The sequence below is a fragment of the Tachypleus tridentatus genome, chromosome 13 (assembly GCF_004210375.1).
Source record: "Tachypleus tridentatus isolate NWPU-2018 chromosome 13, ASM421037v1, whole genome shotgun sequence".
Classification (NCBI taxonomy): domain Eukaryota; kingdom Metazoa; phylum Arthropoda; class Merostomata; order Xiphosura; family Limulidae; genus Tachypleus; species Tachypleus tridentatus.
The window spans coordinates 117197477-117213531 of record NC_134837.1 but is presented as its reverse complement, the minus strand read 5'-3'; the positions used below and the strand labels follow the sequence as shown (position 1 = coordinate 117213531).

Genomic DNA, 16055 nt, shown 5'->3' with positions numbered 1-16055 from the left:
TCTTCTCATGACTCCTACAAGAGTATCATGTGTGTTTCTGTAATTATTTCCATCACTGTATCTATATATAACATATTATTTTCAGTGTCCTGTGAAACTCGTGAGACTACTTAAATAAATGTATCAACTGTCTGGATTTTCATTATCTGATATTCAGTAAAAACACTATCAATTACATTTCCAAATACGAATTAAAAACAATTTTTTTTTATTAATAACTCTCCAAAATTTTGTTTGTTTTGGATATTTATGCAAAGCTCCACAAAAACTGTCAGTGCATTCCATCCTTAACTTTGACATAATAGACTAGAGGGAAGCCAGCTAGTTAACAGCACCTATCACTAACTTTTGTGCTACTTTAATACAGTAGTTGGACTTGACCACAATTCTTATAATGCATCCAGACTCCAAAGTGCAATGTCAGAGAAATGCAAACCATGTACCCTTAAAATTCAAAGTCCACTACAATAAATATTAGGCTGTACTTCACCCTAATACCTAATTAAGCAACATTTATTATATATACTATTGCATGCATAGTATTCAACTAAATGACATTACATAAACATGTGACGTACTGTAACTCCTACTGAGATTATGTCTTGTAGCCTGTCAGCAGCATCATGTAGATACTGAGGAAGTAACATGTAGTTATTAGTGAACTGATAAAGTTTCTTCTTCAGCATTTTCAGAGCTTTACCACGGCAAGGATAGTTTTCTAGAAATACTTGACACCTGTAAAATGCATACAATAAAACATTTATACCATAATAAATCTTATATAGCTTGTGAAACATAATTTTTCTGAAGAAACTGTTCCTAAAAAGAAAAAAACTGACAGTGGTTAAAGGCAATTGTCGGTAACATAATAAAACTTTTAGAAAAACCTGCTAGAAGTTTAAATACCTTTTTTACCTTCAATATCTAAATTTGTTTCTATCAAATTACTATTTTTATTAACTTCTGCATCATAATATGTTGAACAACAGGTTTAATTTTTAACTTTAGTGATGTTGTACTCAGTGAACCCTGTAAAACTGTACAAAGGGCCTAAAGTTTTGCTTATCTCCCTTTAAACTTACATTCTCTGGTTACCTGTTTCCCTTTGACAGCACTTATAAGATCTTTAAATCTCAATCTGTCTCCAACAAGAAGGGTTTCCCCAACATAGAGAACTTTGTAAAAACAAATTTCAAAAATGTTGCTTTGACTTAATTATAGAACTACATCTCCCATAAATGTGCTTCCACCATATACCTAAGATTGTCAATTAATAACAAAAATATCTTCATAACCCAACTTGATAAAAGAACAGATATTATTATACTAATTAACTGCATTACGTTAACAAAATGCAATGTATACTCAAAGTTAGAACAAAATTCAAAGTTCTCAATATTGTATGGCTAAAGCTCACCATGACAAAAAAAATACAAGAAACCTTAATAAATTATAAACATTGCATTTACTTTTCAGAAAATGTTCTTGATAACATTTATTCCTCATACTCCCACCCAAGTCTTAAGTATGGGTTACAATGATAACACTTCCTCAAGGCTTATAATGCCCAGCTTCAGTTCTCATACTTATAAATTGGCTAAACTCTTTGTTCCAATTCTAAATTCACTAACTTCCAAGGAGTTTATAGTTAAAAATTCCCTTTCCTTTGCATAAGAAATTTTTAAAATTATTAGTGTTGATGAATACTTATTTTCTAGTTTTGGCATTAAATATTTTATTCACAAGGATTCAGCTCAAGAAACACTATAAATAATCTTAAAGAAACTTTTCCCCTACAGAAATGAAACACTCGTAAGCTTTAAACACCAAAAGATCAAATAATTACTTAAACTTGCCCTCAAGGATAATCACTTTGTCTTCAATGGTCAACTATATGACCAAACAGATGGTGTGGTAATGGGGTCACCCCTATAGAGCTGACTCTTGGTAACACATTTCTTTGTAATTATGAGTATTTTTGGTCAGACAACAGCCCCACTGAATACAAACCAGCTCTATATAAAATGTATGTTGATAATATGTTTTTATTATTTGGAAGCTCTACTTACATGAAACAATTTTTGGATTATTCAAAACAACTAACATTAATTTTACTTGAAAAATTGAAAAAACACAGTACTGCTTTTTCTTGATATCCAAATCAACAGATTAGATAATCATTTCACAACATCTGTTTATCATAAAAAAAAAACATATACAAGTTTACATGTTTGATAAGATAGTTTTATTCCAAATTCCTTTAAATATAGCCTTATACTCTTCTCAACATGACATAAGCATCTTTTCTAACTACCTCTCTCTCTCCACACTGAAATCACCACCTTACAGAACATTTTAATAAACAAGAACCATCCTTCGCATTTTATTCAAGCCCTAATATGCAAATTCCATATTACAAATTTAAACCTTATAAGAAAACAAACACTGTCAATAAATGCCCATTAAGACTGATTGTCCATTTTTTAAGTACATAAAGTTTCATAGTGAAATCATAAATGTTATGAACAATTAAAACATTTTATCCACATGTTCAACTACAAATGATATTTAAATCACCTTTCAAAATGCAAGGTCTATTCAAATCTAAAGACCTATTGCATACTCTTATGACTTCTAGGATCATATCTAAATACACATGATGGCTGTAATGCCAAGTACACCTGCAAACATATGACAGCATCAAGCAGAACTGGAAAAACTATCAAAGTCACTAGATTCCATCATTCACACACATTATGAAAAGACCAACTACCCCATCTTGATCACAAATTTCAAAGTCACTTCAAATGGATCATCTAATATTTAATTTAAATTAAAGAAAGTTTATCTATCATATACAAACTTCCAACTTTAAATAATAACACAGCATCACTACAATTAAGTCTATTCTTAACATTTGTATAATATTGTTGCCTTATCTTAGTTGTTTGTTTATTTGATTGTCTTTTATTCCATCAGTTCATTCTGTATTTTAATTACTTTTTACAAAATAGTGAAACTTTACACTTTTTTGTACCTAATAATTTACTCTGTTCAATATTGCTTCTCATACATGAAAAATGTATATTCCAAAATGTTAAAAAACTAAATGTTTGGTACTTAACATATATACCTGTGTAAAATGTTCTTTGTTGCTATTGTTGTTCTCTAGTTCTAAAATTTTATTTAATTTGTAATATCTAGAACCATGATATTCAATAGTCACCATTCACTACAGGGCAAAATGGCTATTAATCTGTGGTGAACTGATACTTTACTTCTACCATCTATATTTTTTAAATATAATTAATTCTATCAATAGATAATTGAAAACATTATTGTGAATTTTTCTACTCCTTTGTATCTATAGAAACGTGTTTTTTTTATCACATAGCAAAAATGGCACATTCTCTACAATTTTGGCAATTATGGAAAAAAAAACTGTTGAATTTTTTCAACATTTCAAAAAATGGGCTGAACACTTTCCCATTTTAAATTAATTATCAATTAACAAGAAAACATCAGAATTTTTTTTAGAATCAAAAACTATTTTTAAAATAACTTTGTTAACATTGCTATTAAGATATTAAAATGGAACAAATAAAAAATCTAAGAAGCAGTAGTACTAAATGCCATTAATTTACATTCAACTTGAGTTTATCAAATACCCAAACTGTTGTTAGTTATTATTACAACATTGTGCACTGTGACATAAACATCTTATTTTACAAACATGTACCATACAATACTTGATAAGTACTTAGAACTTGTAGGAGTGGGATCTTTTATACAGTTGGATATTCACTAAATCCCACATTCTTCTTCACACAGTTAGCATATGAAAATTTGAAGATTACAAATTATTACTTTTGTTTAGGAACGACCATCCTTAATAATGAAATAAATTTCTTGTTTTTCTAGAAGATTTAAAACAACAACCCTCAGTGTTTGAAAATTATATTGCCCAAAATGCTTTCAATATTTAAGATGACTTAAATATTCAAATTTAAAGCTTGATGTAGCTAACAAAAACAACAAACTGGTGGTAGTATACATTAAGTAATGGCACTGTGTAAAAAATAAAGTCAATTTCTATCCTCGGCAGAGATCATTCACAGTTTCAACTTAGATTTGCTTTCACACTTGTGGTAAAAATATAGAAACAAATTTCAACTATATCACTCCTAAAAATATGTAGTCATTTGTCATCTATAAATTTTGATGTCATTAATGAGTGGAATAATATGCAAGACTTATCACTTATCACGTAGCCATATATCAGACCACATCTCTAAAAACCCTGAGAACTTGTCAAACACTAAATAGCATATATGAACAAAATGTAATGCTGCTACCAACTCTGTTATACTTTGTAGAGCTAAAATTAGGCAGTGATTAAGGCTTTATATAACACAAATTCAAAATGCTTTAAGTGAAGAGAAGAAAGTTAGTACAAAATTCACTACACATGAAAGGTATTGCCTGGTAAGCAATTACCAACACAGTTTGTTACCATGTAGAAAACAAAGCTTATGTTCACAGTTCCTTTTTACATGCAACTTTCTAAATTTAGAGTTCTTGTGCAATAAAAATTGCCATTTTTTACATTGCATATACATTTACGTTTGAAAAATGCCAACTTTGTCTGCATAGTGAGATCACAGCAATTGGTGATACCAGTTTCATTTTACATATGACAGAAACACTATCATGCCTAGGAAATGCTCCATTCTACACAAAATTAGATCAACTAACCTGCGTGAGGCAAGTTACAACTACACTGTCCAATTAGTAGTGAAACAATGGAAACCAACACTATTATAGATGAATGTAAAAAGATCAATTTTCAATGGATATATAAAACTTCACTTCTTGAGAACTAATAAAACTTGGCAAAGAACACAAAATTACAATTACATAAAACTAAAATGCAGGAATATTCATAACTATGTAATAAGTCGTTTTATAAAACCACTTGCTAGTTTTCTGTGAGAATTTCAATAGTAACAATGTTTGAAAAATATCTTCAACATGTGTAAACTAAAAATAAATAACACAAAACTAAAAACACATGCAAAAATTGTTTTTTATTTAAATAGTTTGTATGATTGTGTAAAACAAAAACCTTACATTTATAAAATCATTATATGTATTAATTTATAAAATTTCTTTTGCATTATTGACCATGAACTGAAAAATAAGTGGTCCTATACAAAAGGTGTTTCTGCCAATTTCAAATTGGTGTACAAAACTTGGCACATGACTGCCATGACTCTAACAGCCAAAGGAATGCTATAAGAGACACGAAACAAAATGCTAGATAAAACAATTACAAATATCCATTATTTAGAATATTTATGTGGTAAATAAGCAAGTTTCTAAGAAAAGTTAAGTCACAAAAGAAGCCAAGTTCGAAACTAATTGAAAGTTAGAAAAGTTGCAATTTGTTTGCGATTATTTTTAATGAAAAATAATATCTGTAATAATATAACAAAATAACTGTACAGTACTCAAAGTATTTATAAACTATTTTTGTAGTGTATTTTTAACATTTTTTTTATATAACGTAATGGTTTGGTTTGTTTGAATTAAGCACAAAGCTACACAATGGGCTATTTGTGCTCTGCCCACCATGAGTATCAAAACCCAGTTTATACTGGTGTGAGTCTGCAGACATTTCACTGTGCCACTGGGGAGATATTACATAATGGTAACTAACATAAATTTAACATGTTTGTGAGGTTGAACTATGTAACTTTGTAAAAATTATCAGAATAAATAACATAACCATGTGTTTTGTGATGTAATATTGTAAATTCTGACAAAGTTTAAAGGCAAATATTTTTTAAACTTTTATTTACACTAAAAACTACTTGTATCTGAACAATAACAAGCATCTGTAATGTGAAGATTGGTTCATAATATATATATATAAAAATATAACTTGTTTGAAAACATGCACAATAACAAACAGATATCACAAGGTTGGTGATGCCTTTATATCTTAAACAAAACAAGACATGTATCAAAACATCAGTTCAAAGAAACCTTTTAGAAGACTGTCTAAATTTCATTTTGTTTCTTTACTTTCACCTTTCTTTTGACCTCAAGAACATAGTTTGGTTCTCGTAAAACCATGCTTCTTGTCATTCTTAGATCTATTATTTCTGGCAATAGTATGTGAAAATAAAACCAACCCAGTTCAGAGAGCATTTTTTTCATTTCAGGAAATGTCATCTTAAGGGATTCATTTAATACTTATGCCCAAATAAAGAAATCACAAATTTTTTTTAACAGTTATATGAAGTTGACCCTGTACTTGGTAATAATCTGTTGTGTATTTTTTCACTTTCAAAGTATTATCAAATAAAGTACAACAAAAATCTTTAAAAGTGCAGCCTCTGAAGGAGTTATTCCCTTAGCTTTTATTGGGCACTTGACTTCAATAATACCATCAGATTCTAGAACAGCATCTGGAGAAGCCTCTAAGTATTCATTCTCTATTATCATAAATAAGCCACACTCCTGTACGTGGTTTCCAGTTTTAATGGAGTAATCATGTACAGCATTTCATTCACTGCTTTTACCATACTCTGTTGAATCTGTTGAGACAGAACTGTATAAAAGTATTTTTACTTTCATGTTGCAAGATGTAGTATCCCTCATCTTGCAAATTTATCTTACGTGGGAAGCTGTAAGTCATTGTTTCCTTTCTGTCCTCCATAAATAGTTGTGCTGACCGAGTGTTTCTTCTTCAATTTATCATTCTTTTGTAACTTGTAGTTTTTTTAAACAAATCATTTTTCAGTTCTATGAGCTCTGAATCTTAGAGATCAGGCTTTTCTGACCAAGGTCCATAATCTTCCTTTCCATTGTTATCCACAAATAGAAGTTACTTGAATATCCAGCATTTCTTGTTTTTCTGCCTCAGGAGCTAAGTCTTTTGCAAACCATCATCCTTTGAGTCTGAATTTTAGCTGTATATTTCTTTAAGAGTGCAGATGGACTTTCTGTGGTGCTGGACTTCCAGGCTAGACTATGCCATACTAGGCCAAGTCAAAATGCTAAACCTGCAGCATAAGCTATTCTATTCTAAGATTCTCATTTTGATCTAAAGGTTTGTTTGTCACTGATAAACCTTGTCACAAGATGATGCAAGTCTCTTCTAAGTTGCTTATTGAAATTATTACTTAACAGATAGTTTTTAGTTAAATTTCCAACACATGTGCAAAGTACAAACTATCACGATGAAACGTCTTTTTTACCTGTGGGAAATGTACACAGTTGGGGATAAGTGGCCACTGTGTTGCCTGGGTTATTATTTCATTAGCCAATACCAAGCATTGCCTATGTCCCTAACCAACACTGAATGTTATATGAGTGATCTTCGCAAGCAAAAATACTTGAGATAAAATATCAATGAATTGTCTCTAAAAATAAAGCTCTAAGTAGCAACTTTTATATTTCATTGATGCAGAATCACAATATGGTGGCAGAATATTTGAAAAGAAAGAGCAGTTAGCCTAACTTTTACCTAAATAGCCATCTTTAGAACAGAAACAACCATGGTGTACATAAACAACCTCAAGGCAAAGGGATAGCCAATGACCAGAAAACAGGAAAAGTGTAGTACAATAGTGCAACTACAGTAGACAAGTTAATCTCAACAAAGAGGCAGGAGAAACTGGTTATATAAAAATGAATAAGAAAATAATAAAAAAGGAAGTATGGAACTTGACAAAAACCTGCCTTCTAACATATTCTGAATCACTTTTCACAAACTGAGATCTGACAAGCCCTTATTTTGAAAAACTTTGTGAAGGGTTTTAACAATGAAGTAACTAGCATTTTTAGACCTTATATGGAACGAAGTTTGATAGTCTTTATTCCATAAGTATTCTATCAATGAGTGATTACAGAAATTTGTAAAATACTTATACAGTTTACACAAACATGAGCTTCTATGTTTATAAAAATCTGAATTCAAATGATTTATTTTTTATACTTGCATATGTGTGTATATATACTGACAAAACTGACTTGTCTTATGCGTGTGTGTGTGTGTGTGTGTGTGTATAATAACAAAACCATGACTTGTCTTATGTATGTGTGTGTGTACATATATATACATGTATATATAATAACTATGACTTGACGTGTGTGTGTGTGTGTGTATATACAATGACAAAACTATGACTCCTGTTATGCATATGTATGTATATAAATGTCTAATAATGAATGCATACAAAATTATGCAGGGGCAAGCAAACTGAGAATAAGTTATTTATTCCTGTAATAATAATTGGTAGAAGTGAAGAATTCTTCGTAAGTGAAAAGATCCGACCCAAACAATGCAACTGACACAAACTAAGCCTCTCTAATATATTTTTTTTTCATCTCTCTTACAAAAAATTGTATCACTTAAAGAGTTTTATCATTTTAAGATTTAATCATTAAAACAACTGAAATGGTTAATCTTGTAGATGTAACTATACTAATAACTGGTTTTATTTCATGACACCTTAAAAGTACCACAAAACTGCATGTTTAAATAAAAAAATATTACATTGTAAAACCAAAAAAGATTAACTACTCACATATGATGGTAACTACATACAAAAGCACTTAACACTTTAATCACATAGTTTTTACACAGTAACTAAATTTCATGCTGAGAAAATAACTTTTTAAAAATTCTTTTAATAAAACACTATTCAACAAGTGGCCTAATTTTAACGTGTAATTAAATCTTTAATGTCTCGATTTTTCCAAGAAGTTGTAATTTTTAAATAATTTTATTTACTAATCTTAAAAAACACACACGATAGAACAACCTTTAAATACCTGTAAAAAGGTGAAAGAAAACCTTAATACCATTGACTTGATAATTTCTTTTACTGGTTATCAATAAATATACTTCAGTGGAATGCTAGTTTGTAATTAATGACTACACAGCAGATCTAACCTTCTCTTTACTGGTTTAGCTGGGCAGATGAGAGCTTAAAATAGCTCAAAACTGCAACACTAAGCTAATCATGGTAGAGGATTTATTATCCATTATGAACAAACTTGCTTCACAACACTAAGCTAATCATGGTAGAGGATTTATTATCCATTATGAACAAACTTGCTTCACAACACTAAGCTAATCATGGTAGAGGATTTATTATCCATTATGAACAAACTTGTTTCACAACACTAAGCTAATCATGGTAGAGGATTTATTATCCATAATAAACAAACATGCTTCACATTTCCATGGGTGTTAGTACTAACTAATTTCCACAACTGGAAATATTGATTCATAATGTTCTCTGTTAACCTGAGGATAACCTAAAAAGGTCAAAACATTGTTCTATACTTACTGTAATGAAAGTTTTAATACCTATACCATCCATCTTGAGATAAACTATTACTTCAAGTAGGTTTCTTATCGTCATAAACAATATCTTTGATTTCTAAGTTTACATCAAACTCATTTGTGAAAAATTTAAAGTTAATGTTTCAGAATTGTTTACTAACAAGGTTAATTCTTGAGAGATGTACTTACTTCCAACACTAATGCATACCTAAGCCAGTACCAGCTGTTCTTAGTGAGTCTCTTTTATGCCTAGTTCTTTACACTGGTGCTTAGCTTGTTCTTTTAAAGTTTTGGGAATAAAAAAAATGATTCACCCAAAATTAACATTAACCTGATTATATAAATGTAAATAATACATACAAGTATTTTAAATTTAAGAATAGCAACTACCTGAATTCTTAATTGTAACATGTTATTTGATGAATACATCTTACCATCATATTTTCACAAACTTTTGAAACCTATTTAGTAGAAACATTTTGTTAGCACGATGAATTTTATTTTTAAATCCAACTCAAATTTCAAGATGATGGAAAAAAAATATTATCTATTTAAAAATCCTTACTCTGAGAAAGATGTCCGCTCTCCATTAGTACTATTCATCAACTTCTTTGCTCCTTGTTTCTTTTATCAGGAAAAAAATAATGATAATGAAGTGTTCAAGTTTCTAATGCTATTTTTAATGTATTAAATATCTTGAAAAACAAAAAGCAACAGAGTTTGAAAACATTATTTTGTGACATTTGTATTTTGTAAATTACTAAAAGTTATTATTATCTAACTTGAAGACATTCATACTTCATTGTAATAAATTTTAAATTATCACTACTAACTAACAGCATTCAATAAATGATTTTACAAATAAGGTAATATTAATAAGTTATTTCTTTTCCCATATAAATTTGAAATACAAAGGAAAGTGTAAACAGAAATACAGCATACCTTAAATGTTCACAAGTTCCACTGCTGTTGTCTACTTTTTACCAATAAAACAATGTATGTAAAATACGTTTTATATGTATCTCTCAATTATTATTCAAAAGTGAAGTGCAAAAGATATTTAAATATTTTATAATAATCTTTTAAAACTTGATTTTATCTTTTTTTTAAATATTTCATCATTATTTCTATGCTAAGCATTGTCAAGTACTGTTAATAGTTTTATATATAAAACAAAACTGTTTCATCAATTTTAAGTTCACACTTACTAATGTCATATCACAAAACACCACCATCACTTTAAAACATGCTTTTAATTTAAAAATACACCAACTTTAGACAAAAAGTTAGTTACATTCTTGACATCCAGTTGGAACATTAACACTAGAAACATAAAAACTCTAAATAATTCAACTTCACCCAAAAAGTAAACAATCTCCCACATACTTACATCATCTTTATGTACATGGAATACAGGGTCAAGAGGCCTTTCAATTATAAGAATTTTGAAAGGTTTAAGTAGCTGGAAAATAACAGAACAAATAAACTGTAAGTCATCACTAACATTCAAATCATTGCATAACAAAAAACAATTAATTAACAAATTAAAAATTGGCAATATTTGATCCATTTTTAGTATTTAAATTGTTATCACACACTAATATAATAATGCAATGCACAAAATGCGACTACAATTATTTAATAAATAATTTACTACTAACAATGTATACATCATACCTGGTTATATCCAATTTCTTCATAGAGAATCTTAACTGTTTCTTCTTTTGAAAACCCTGGAAACACAAAAAGTTAGTGCCACTTGAACTTTCTTTGTTACTCATAACCTGAACATGGTAATGAAAGTACAGTTTAACAACTGAGTTGCTTATAAATTAAATTATAAGCAGACTTTTCATTCACTGATATTGTAAATATGTAAAATACTAGCTCAACTTAGTTAACTTAAATGTGTGTGTGTATATGTACAAAACAATTAATCAAGTTTCATTTCACAAAACAACATGTAATTTATTAATTAGTTTAAGGCATTCATTTTTCAGATATTTTAGTTACATATTTTAAGCTACATATTGAGCAATTATTTGAATAAGCTACAGTTAAATTCATCATACCAAACTTTATAGTCTGAAAAACAAGACCTCAGTAATTTCAGAAATCAAACTCTGACATTATGGGAAATAACTAATGACAGAAGGTGGACTTAGCTGATAACCAAGAATTTTATGGCAATATAAATGACTGAAGGAAAGAAAGGTTTAGGTGAAATTAAAAAAATATATGACAGGATAAAAATATGACTAACTGATAATCAAGGATGTTATGGCAGGTTAAAATGGATGATGAAAGATAGGTTGGGGTGAAATAAATGTTATGGAAGGCAAAACTGATAGTTGAAGAATATGTTTTTGCTAAAATCAAGAATGTTCTAGAAGTTTAAAATCAATAATGAAAGATAGATTCAACTGAAACCAAGAATGATCTGTTAGGTGAAACTGTATGACTGCAGAATAGGTTTAGCTGATAATGAACGTTATAGCAAGTTAAAATGAATGATTGAAGAAAAGGGTTACCTGATAATTAAAAATATGACAGCAAGTTGAAATAAATGACTGAAAAATAGGTTTAGCTGATAAACAAGGATGTTATTACAGGTTAAACTGGATGAGTGATGCATATATTTAGCTAATAATCAAGAATGTTACGGAAGGTAAAATGAATTACTGAATGATAGGTTTAAGCTTATAATAAAGGATACTATGGTAAATTATAATGAATGGTTAAAGGATAGGTTGAGCAGAAATCAAGGATTTTATAATGCATTATATTTATATCTGAAAGCAAGGCAGCTAAAAAACACACCAACTTCTACTGCAAATAACAGAGACATAAACAATTAATCCAACAAAGTGTAAAGATTTCTTTATTATTAAATTAACATATTTTAAACAAGAAACAAAGTATAACGTCACTACACAGTGATAATGTATACATGTATATAAAATACCTTTTACAGTTCTAAATACCCTTCCTTCCAATTCCACTGTTTTAGTTTCTCCTTTGTCTGTACTGGTAAACTGTCTGCACAAAAATGCAAGTATTGTATAAACCACAAAAGAGCACATAAAATATAATCTAAATACATCCATGGAATAAAAGCTATTTTTAAGAACTATCCTGTAATATATTATGAATGCATTACATTTAAACTTACAAATTGCAAACATAAAACAAACAAGTATAATTTCAAAAACACAATTAAAAAAACTTGTTTAAAAAGAAAAGTACATTCATCCCCAAGCCAAGCTTAACATAAAATTACACATATATGCAAACACAAGTGGCCATATTTTAATTTCCCAATTATATTTGAGTAATGTTCTAAGCTGCTTTCATAACCTTATCATTGTCTACCAAATAACCAAACAACTCTTTGTCATGCACTTATTCTGCTCAGTATTTAAACTCATTTTCTTACTTTAAATCAAACAAAAAAATTGGTTTTCATCAAAACAATATTACAGGGTTCGAAATTTTCTATTTAAAGCTGGACATATCCATTAAAAAATCAAGTTTGACCAGCACTTTCCCATCTATCCCCAGACATCGTGACCAGTGGTCATATTCCTAACATATCAGACACAAATACATTGTCCCCTCAAAAATAAGTGAGGCAAAAGCTGTGTATGCACAGCCTAAAGATTTTGCTTAAAAGTATATTCTATAATGAGTGGAAAATAACTTGCAAAATTTAAGATTCAATTTAAGACAAAAAAAAGCAAATTTTAAAAAACGATCGTGAACGCTCACAAAATGCGCTTTTTAGGTCGCCTTATCCGTACCATCTCTGATAGTCACGTGACTGCCAAACATTCATGATGATCTGACCATGGACGCCATGGTCAGATCATCGCCATGGTCAGAGACGCCATGATAGTAAAAAAACGGGAAAGTTTCATGATCTATTTCAGTTTGGCTTCACGAGCAAGACTAATGAATCAGAAGACAATACTATGGAACCCCGAGTGAAAAAACCCAAGCCCAAGTGTTAAAGCAAAAAACTGTTGCTGCTAGTACTGGCACTAAGCCTACTTGTCGTTTCCAGGATGAATGGAATAGAGGCCGACCATGACTGGAGTTTAATAATGCTACCAGACTGATGTTTTGCTCAAATTGTCAGGAATATGACCAAAGTAGTGAAAGGCAGAAGAACACCTTCATAACAGGATCTTCCAACCTGAGATCAAGTGCTGTTAAGAAGCATGAAAACAGTCGCACCCACAGTCTAAGTTGTCAAGCTAATACAGCAAAAGAAACACCTGATTTAACTCCCATGATGAAAGAATTGAGCAAACTTAAACAGATTGAGAAAGATTGTTTGCTTGTGCTGTTCAGGACTACCTTTTATATGGCTTTGAATGCCAAATCATTCAGCAATTTTCAAGAGCTTCTGTTGCTGCAGGAGCACAACTTTGTGACTGAAGAAGTGCAGAAGGGCCCTATGTAGAGCCAAGGCCCTTGATGGTGAACAGGGTCCAACATCTTCAAGGCTGAGGTCCTAGAAGAGCCATAAACCAGATATGATTGAATAAGGGCATGACAAATTTTTAGCACAGAAAACTGATCTCCCCAAGAGAAGGAAGAGAGGGCACTGAGGATGTTCAGTGCCCTTATACACATGACACATAGCTGCTTGATATGTGGAATAAAGGTCAGCTTACAGTCAAAGATAAGCCCCTAAGAACTTTGTCTCAGTTCAGTAACCATGGAAAGTACAACTTCTCCAAGACAGAGCTCAGGATCTGGGTGAAAATCACTATGGTGGTAGAAGTGGATGCAAAGAGTTTTGGAGAGAAAAAAAGGTAAGACTATTTGTTGTGTTACCCTTCAGTAAGGGATTGAGGTGAATCTGTAGCTGCTGTTCATTAAACCTCATGCTCAAATACTGATTGGTTGGTTTGATGTTTTATAGCTCAAAGCAACTAGGCTATCTGCACCAAACATCTGGTATAAAGTTAAAATTACAGTAAAATTATCAAAATTCATAAAAGAAAATTAAGGTAAAACAAGGCAAAGTTTAATTTTTAAATAAAAAAACATAAATAGCATTAAAATCAATTTTCACATCTAATCTACAGTGGTAAGAGAAAAAAAACTACAGTAATACAAGTTGTAAAGGACTTTCTGAAGCATAATTGTAATTATCATAACTCACCAGGAAGACTAACAGGTATGTTCAAAAACCACTGTCAGTCACCTGGAGTTGGCTTTTCCAGTCCTGGTAATGAGTTATTTGACACTATAGCCATTTTCAGAAAGTAATAAAAGTTTTAAAAGATTTGTAGCAAAATTTTAATAATAACTCACTATGATGACCAACATGTAGTTCAAACAGCACCGTTAGTCACCTAAAGTTAGCCTTTCCAGTCCTGGTTTCAAGTTATTTGATGTTACAGCCATTTTCTAACTTCAAATTGAACTAGATGTATTTTGATTCTTAAAAGGGAATCACATTAAAAAATGTCTAATGTATAAATAAAAAAAACTTAAATAGCATTAAAAAGATTAATGGCCTTTAAAAAACTAAAATAATTTCTAAAGTGGTCAGTGTCACCATCACCAATAACACTGTCTAATGTTTTGAATAAACCTTGAGACAGAACGTGTTTAAAATGGTGCTGTCGTTGAGAGTTATACCAACAGCAAGACAGTAAAATGTGGCTTATTGTGACCTGAGTGTTACACAGAAAACACATTGGTGCATCAGTCTCAGCTAAAAAATGATGACTTATAAAACTGTGACAAACATGTAGTCTAGTTAGAACAACTTCCTCTTTCTGATCCTTATGAAAGCAAAACAGCCAAAGTCCAACAGAGGGTTTTATTTGGAAAAGCTTTTTTTTTTCACGTTGCTCACTCCAAGTTGTCTGCCAACTGGCATGGAGCTGAGCCTTGAATACAGGACTGTAGTCCATGTATGGAACAGGCACAGTAGTGATAGTGCCAGAGCATATAGATTTAGCTGTGGTGTGGGTAAGCTTGTCCCCACTAATAACAATGTGGCCCGGTATCCAGGAAAACTGGATAGAAGTAGATGTTAAAGAGAAATGGGCCAGATGGTTTTGAATATTGGCAAGAACAGGGTGTGAACTAATGTGAAGTGATTCCAGGGCCAGTAGAGAAGTGGAAGCAAGTCAATATGAATACTGAGTTGAGTACTGTTTAGTTTCTATGTGATCCAAGGCAAAAAAAATGGCAAATAGTTCAGCAGTGAACACAGACGCTGTAGAGGTGATTCTGCATGCAACCACCAAACCTCAACAAATCATGGCAAAGCCCACACAGTCACCTGATTTCAAACCATCTGTATAAGTAGGAATGGAAGGATAGTTTGAAAGATGTTCAGCAAATAACAGACAGTATTTCCAATCAGGAGTATCTGCTTTTCTCAGATGACTTAAAGATATGTCACATTTGGGGAGTGTAAGAAGCCATGGTGGATGGGCTGACCAGTGGATTCAGCAATGTTATCCAAGGACAGACCCAATTCATCCAACTGCACCTGGATATGAAGGTTAAAAGAAGCAATGACAGATCGTCTGTACTGTAAACGTATGGCCCACCAAGGAAGGAAAACACAACCCCAGATGGGATGCTTTGGTAAGGAATGAATTTTCAAAACATATAGTAAAGACAGTTGCAAATGGCAGAGGTGCAAAGAAGGTTCATGAGACTG

General features: G+C 30.9%; 1 protein-coding gene across 2 annotated transcripts in view; it reads right to left on the bottom strand.

The window, feature by feature from the left end:
• LOC143238805 (ankyrin repeat domain-containing protein 27-like) overlaps positions 1–16055 on the bottom strand; it is a 75949-nt gene that overhangs the window by 36268 nt on the left and 23626 nt on the right. For both annotated transcript variants that reach the window (XR_013020774.1, XM_076479350.1), the window contains exons 4-8: positions 12327–12400; positions 11039–11094; positions 10752–10823; positions 9927–9985; positions 579–735 (exon numbers count right to left, since the gene is read on the bottom strand). Coding sequence is in view for 1 of the 2 variants with exons in the window: in XM_076479350.1 (XP_076335465.1) it covers positions 579–735; positions 9927–9985; positions 10752–10823; positions 11039–11094; positions 12327–12400 (418 nt within the window). In the remaining variant the exon portion in view is untranslated. The remainder of the gene's footprint in view (positions 1–578; positions 736–9926; positions 9986–10751; positions 10824–11038; positions 11095–12326; positions 12401–16055) is intronic.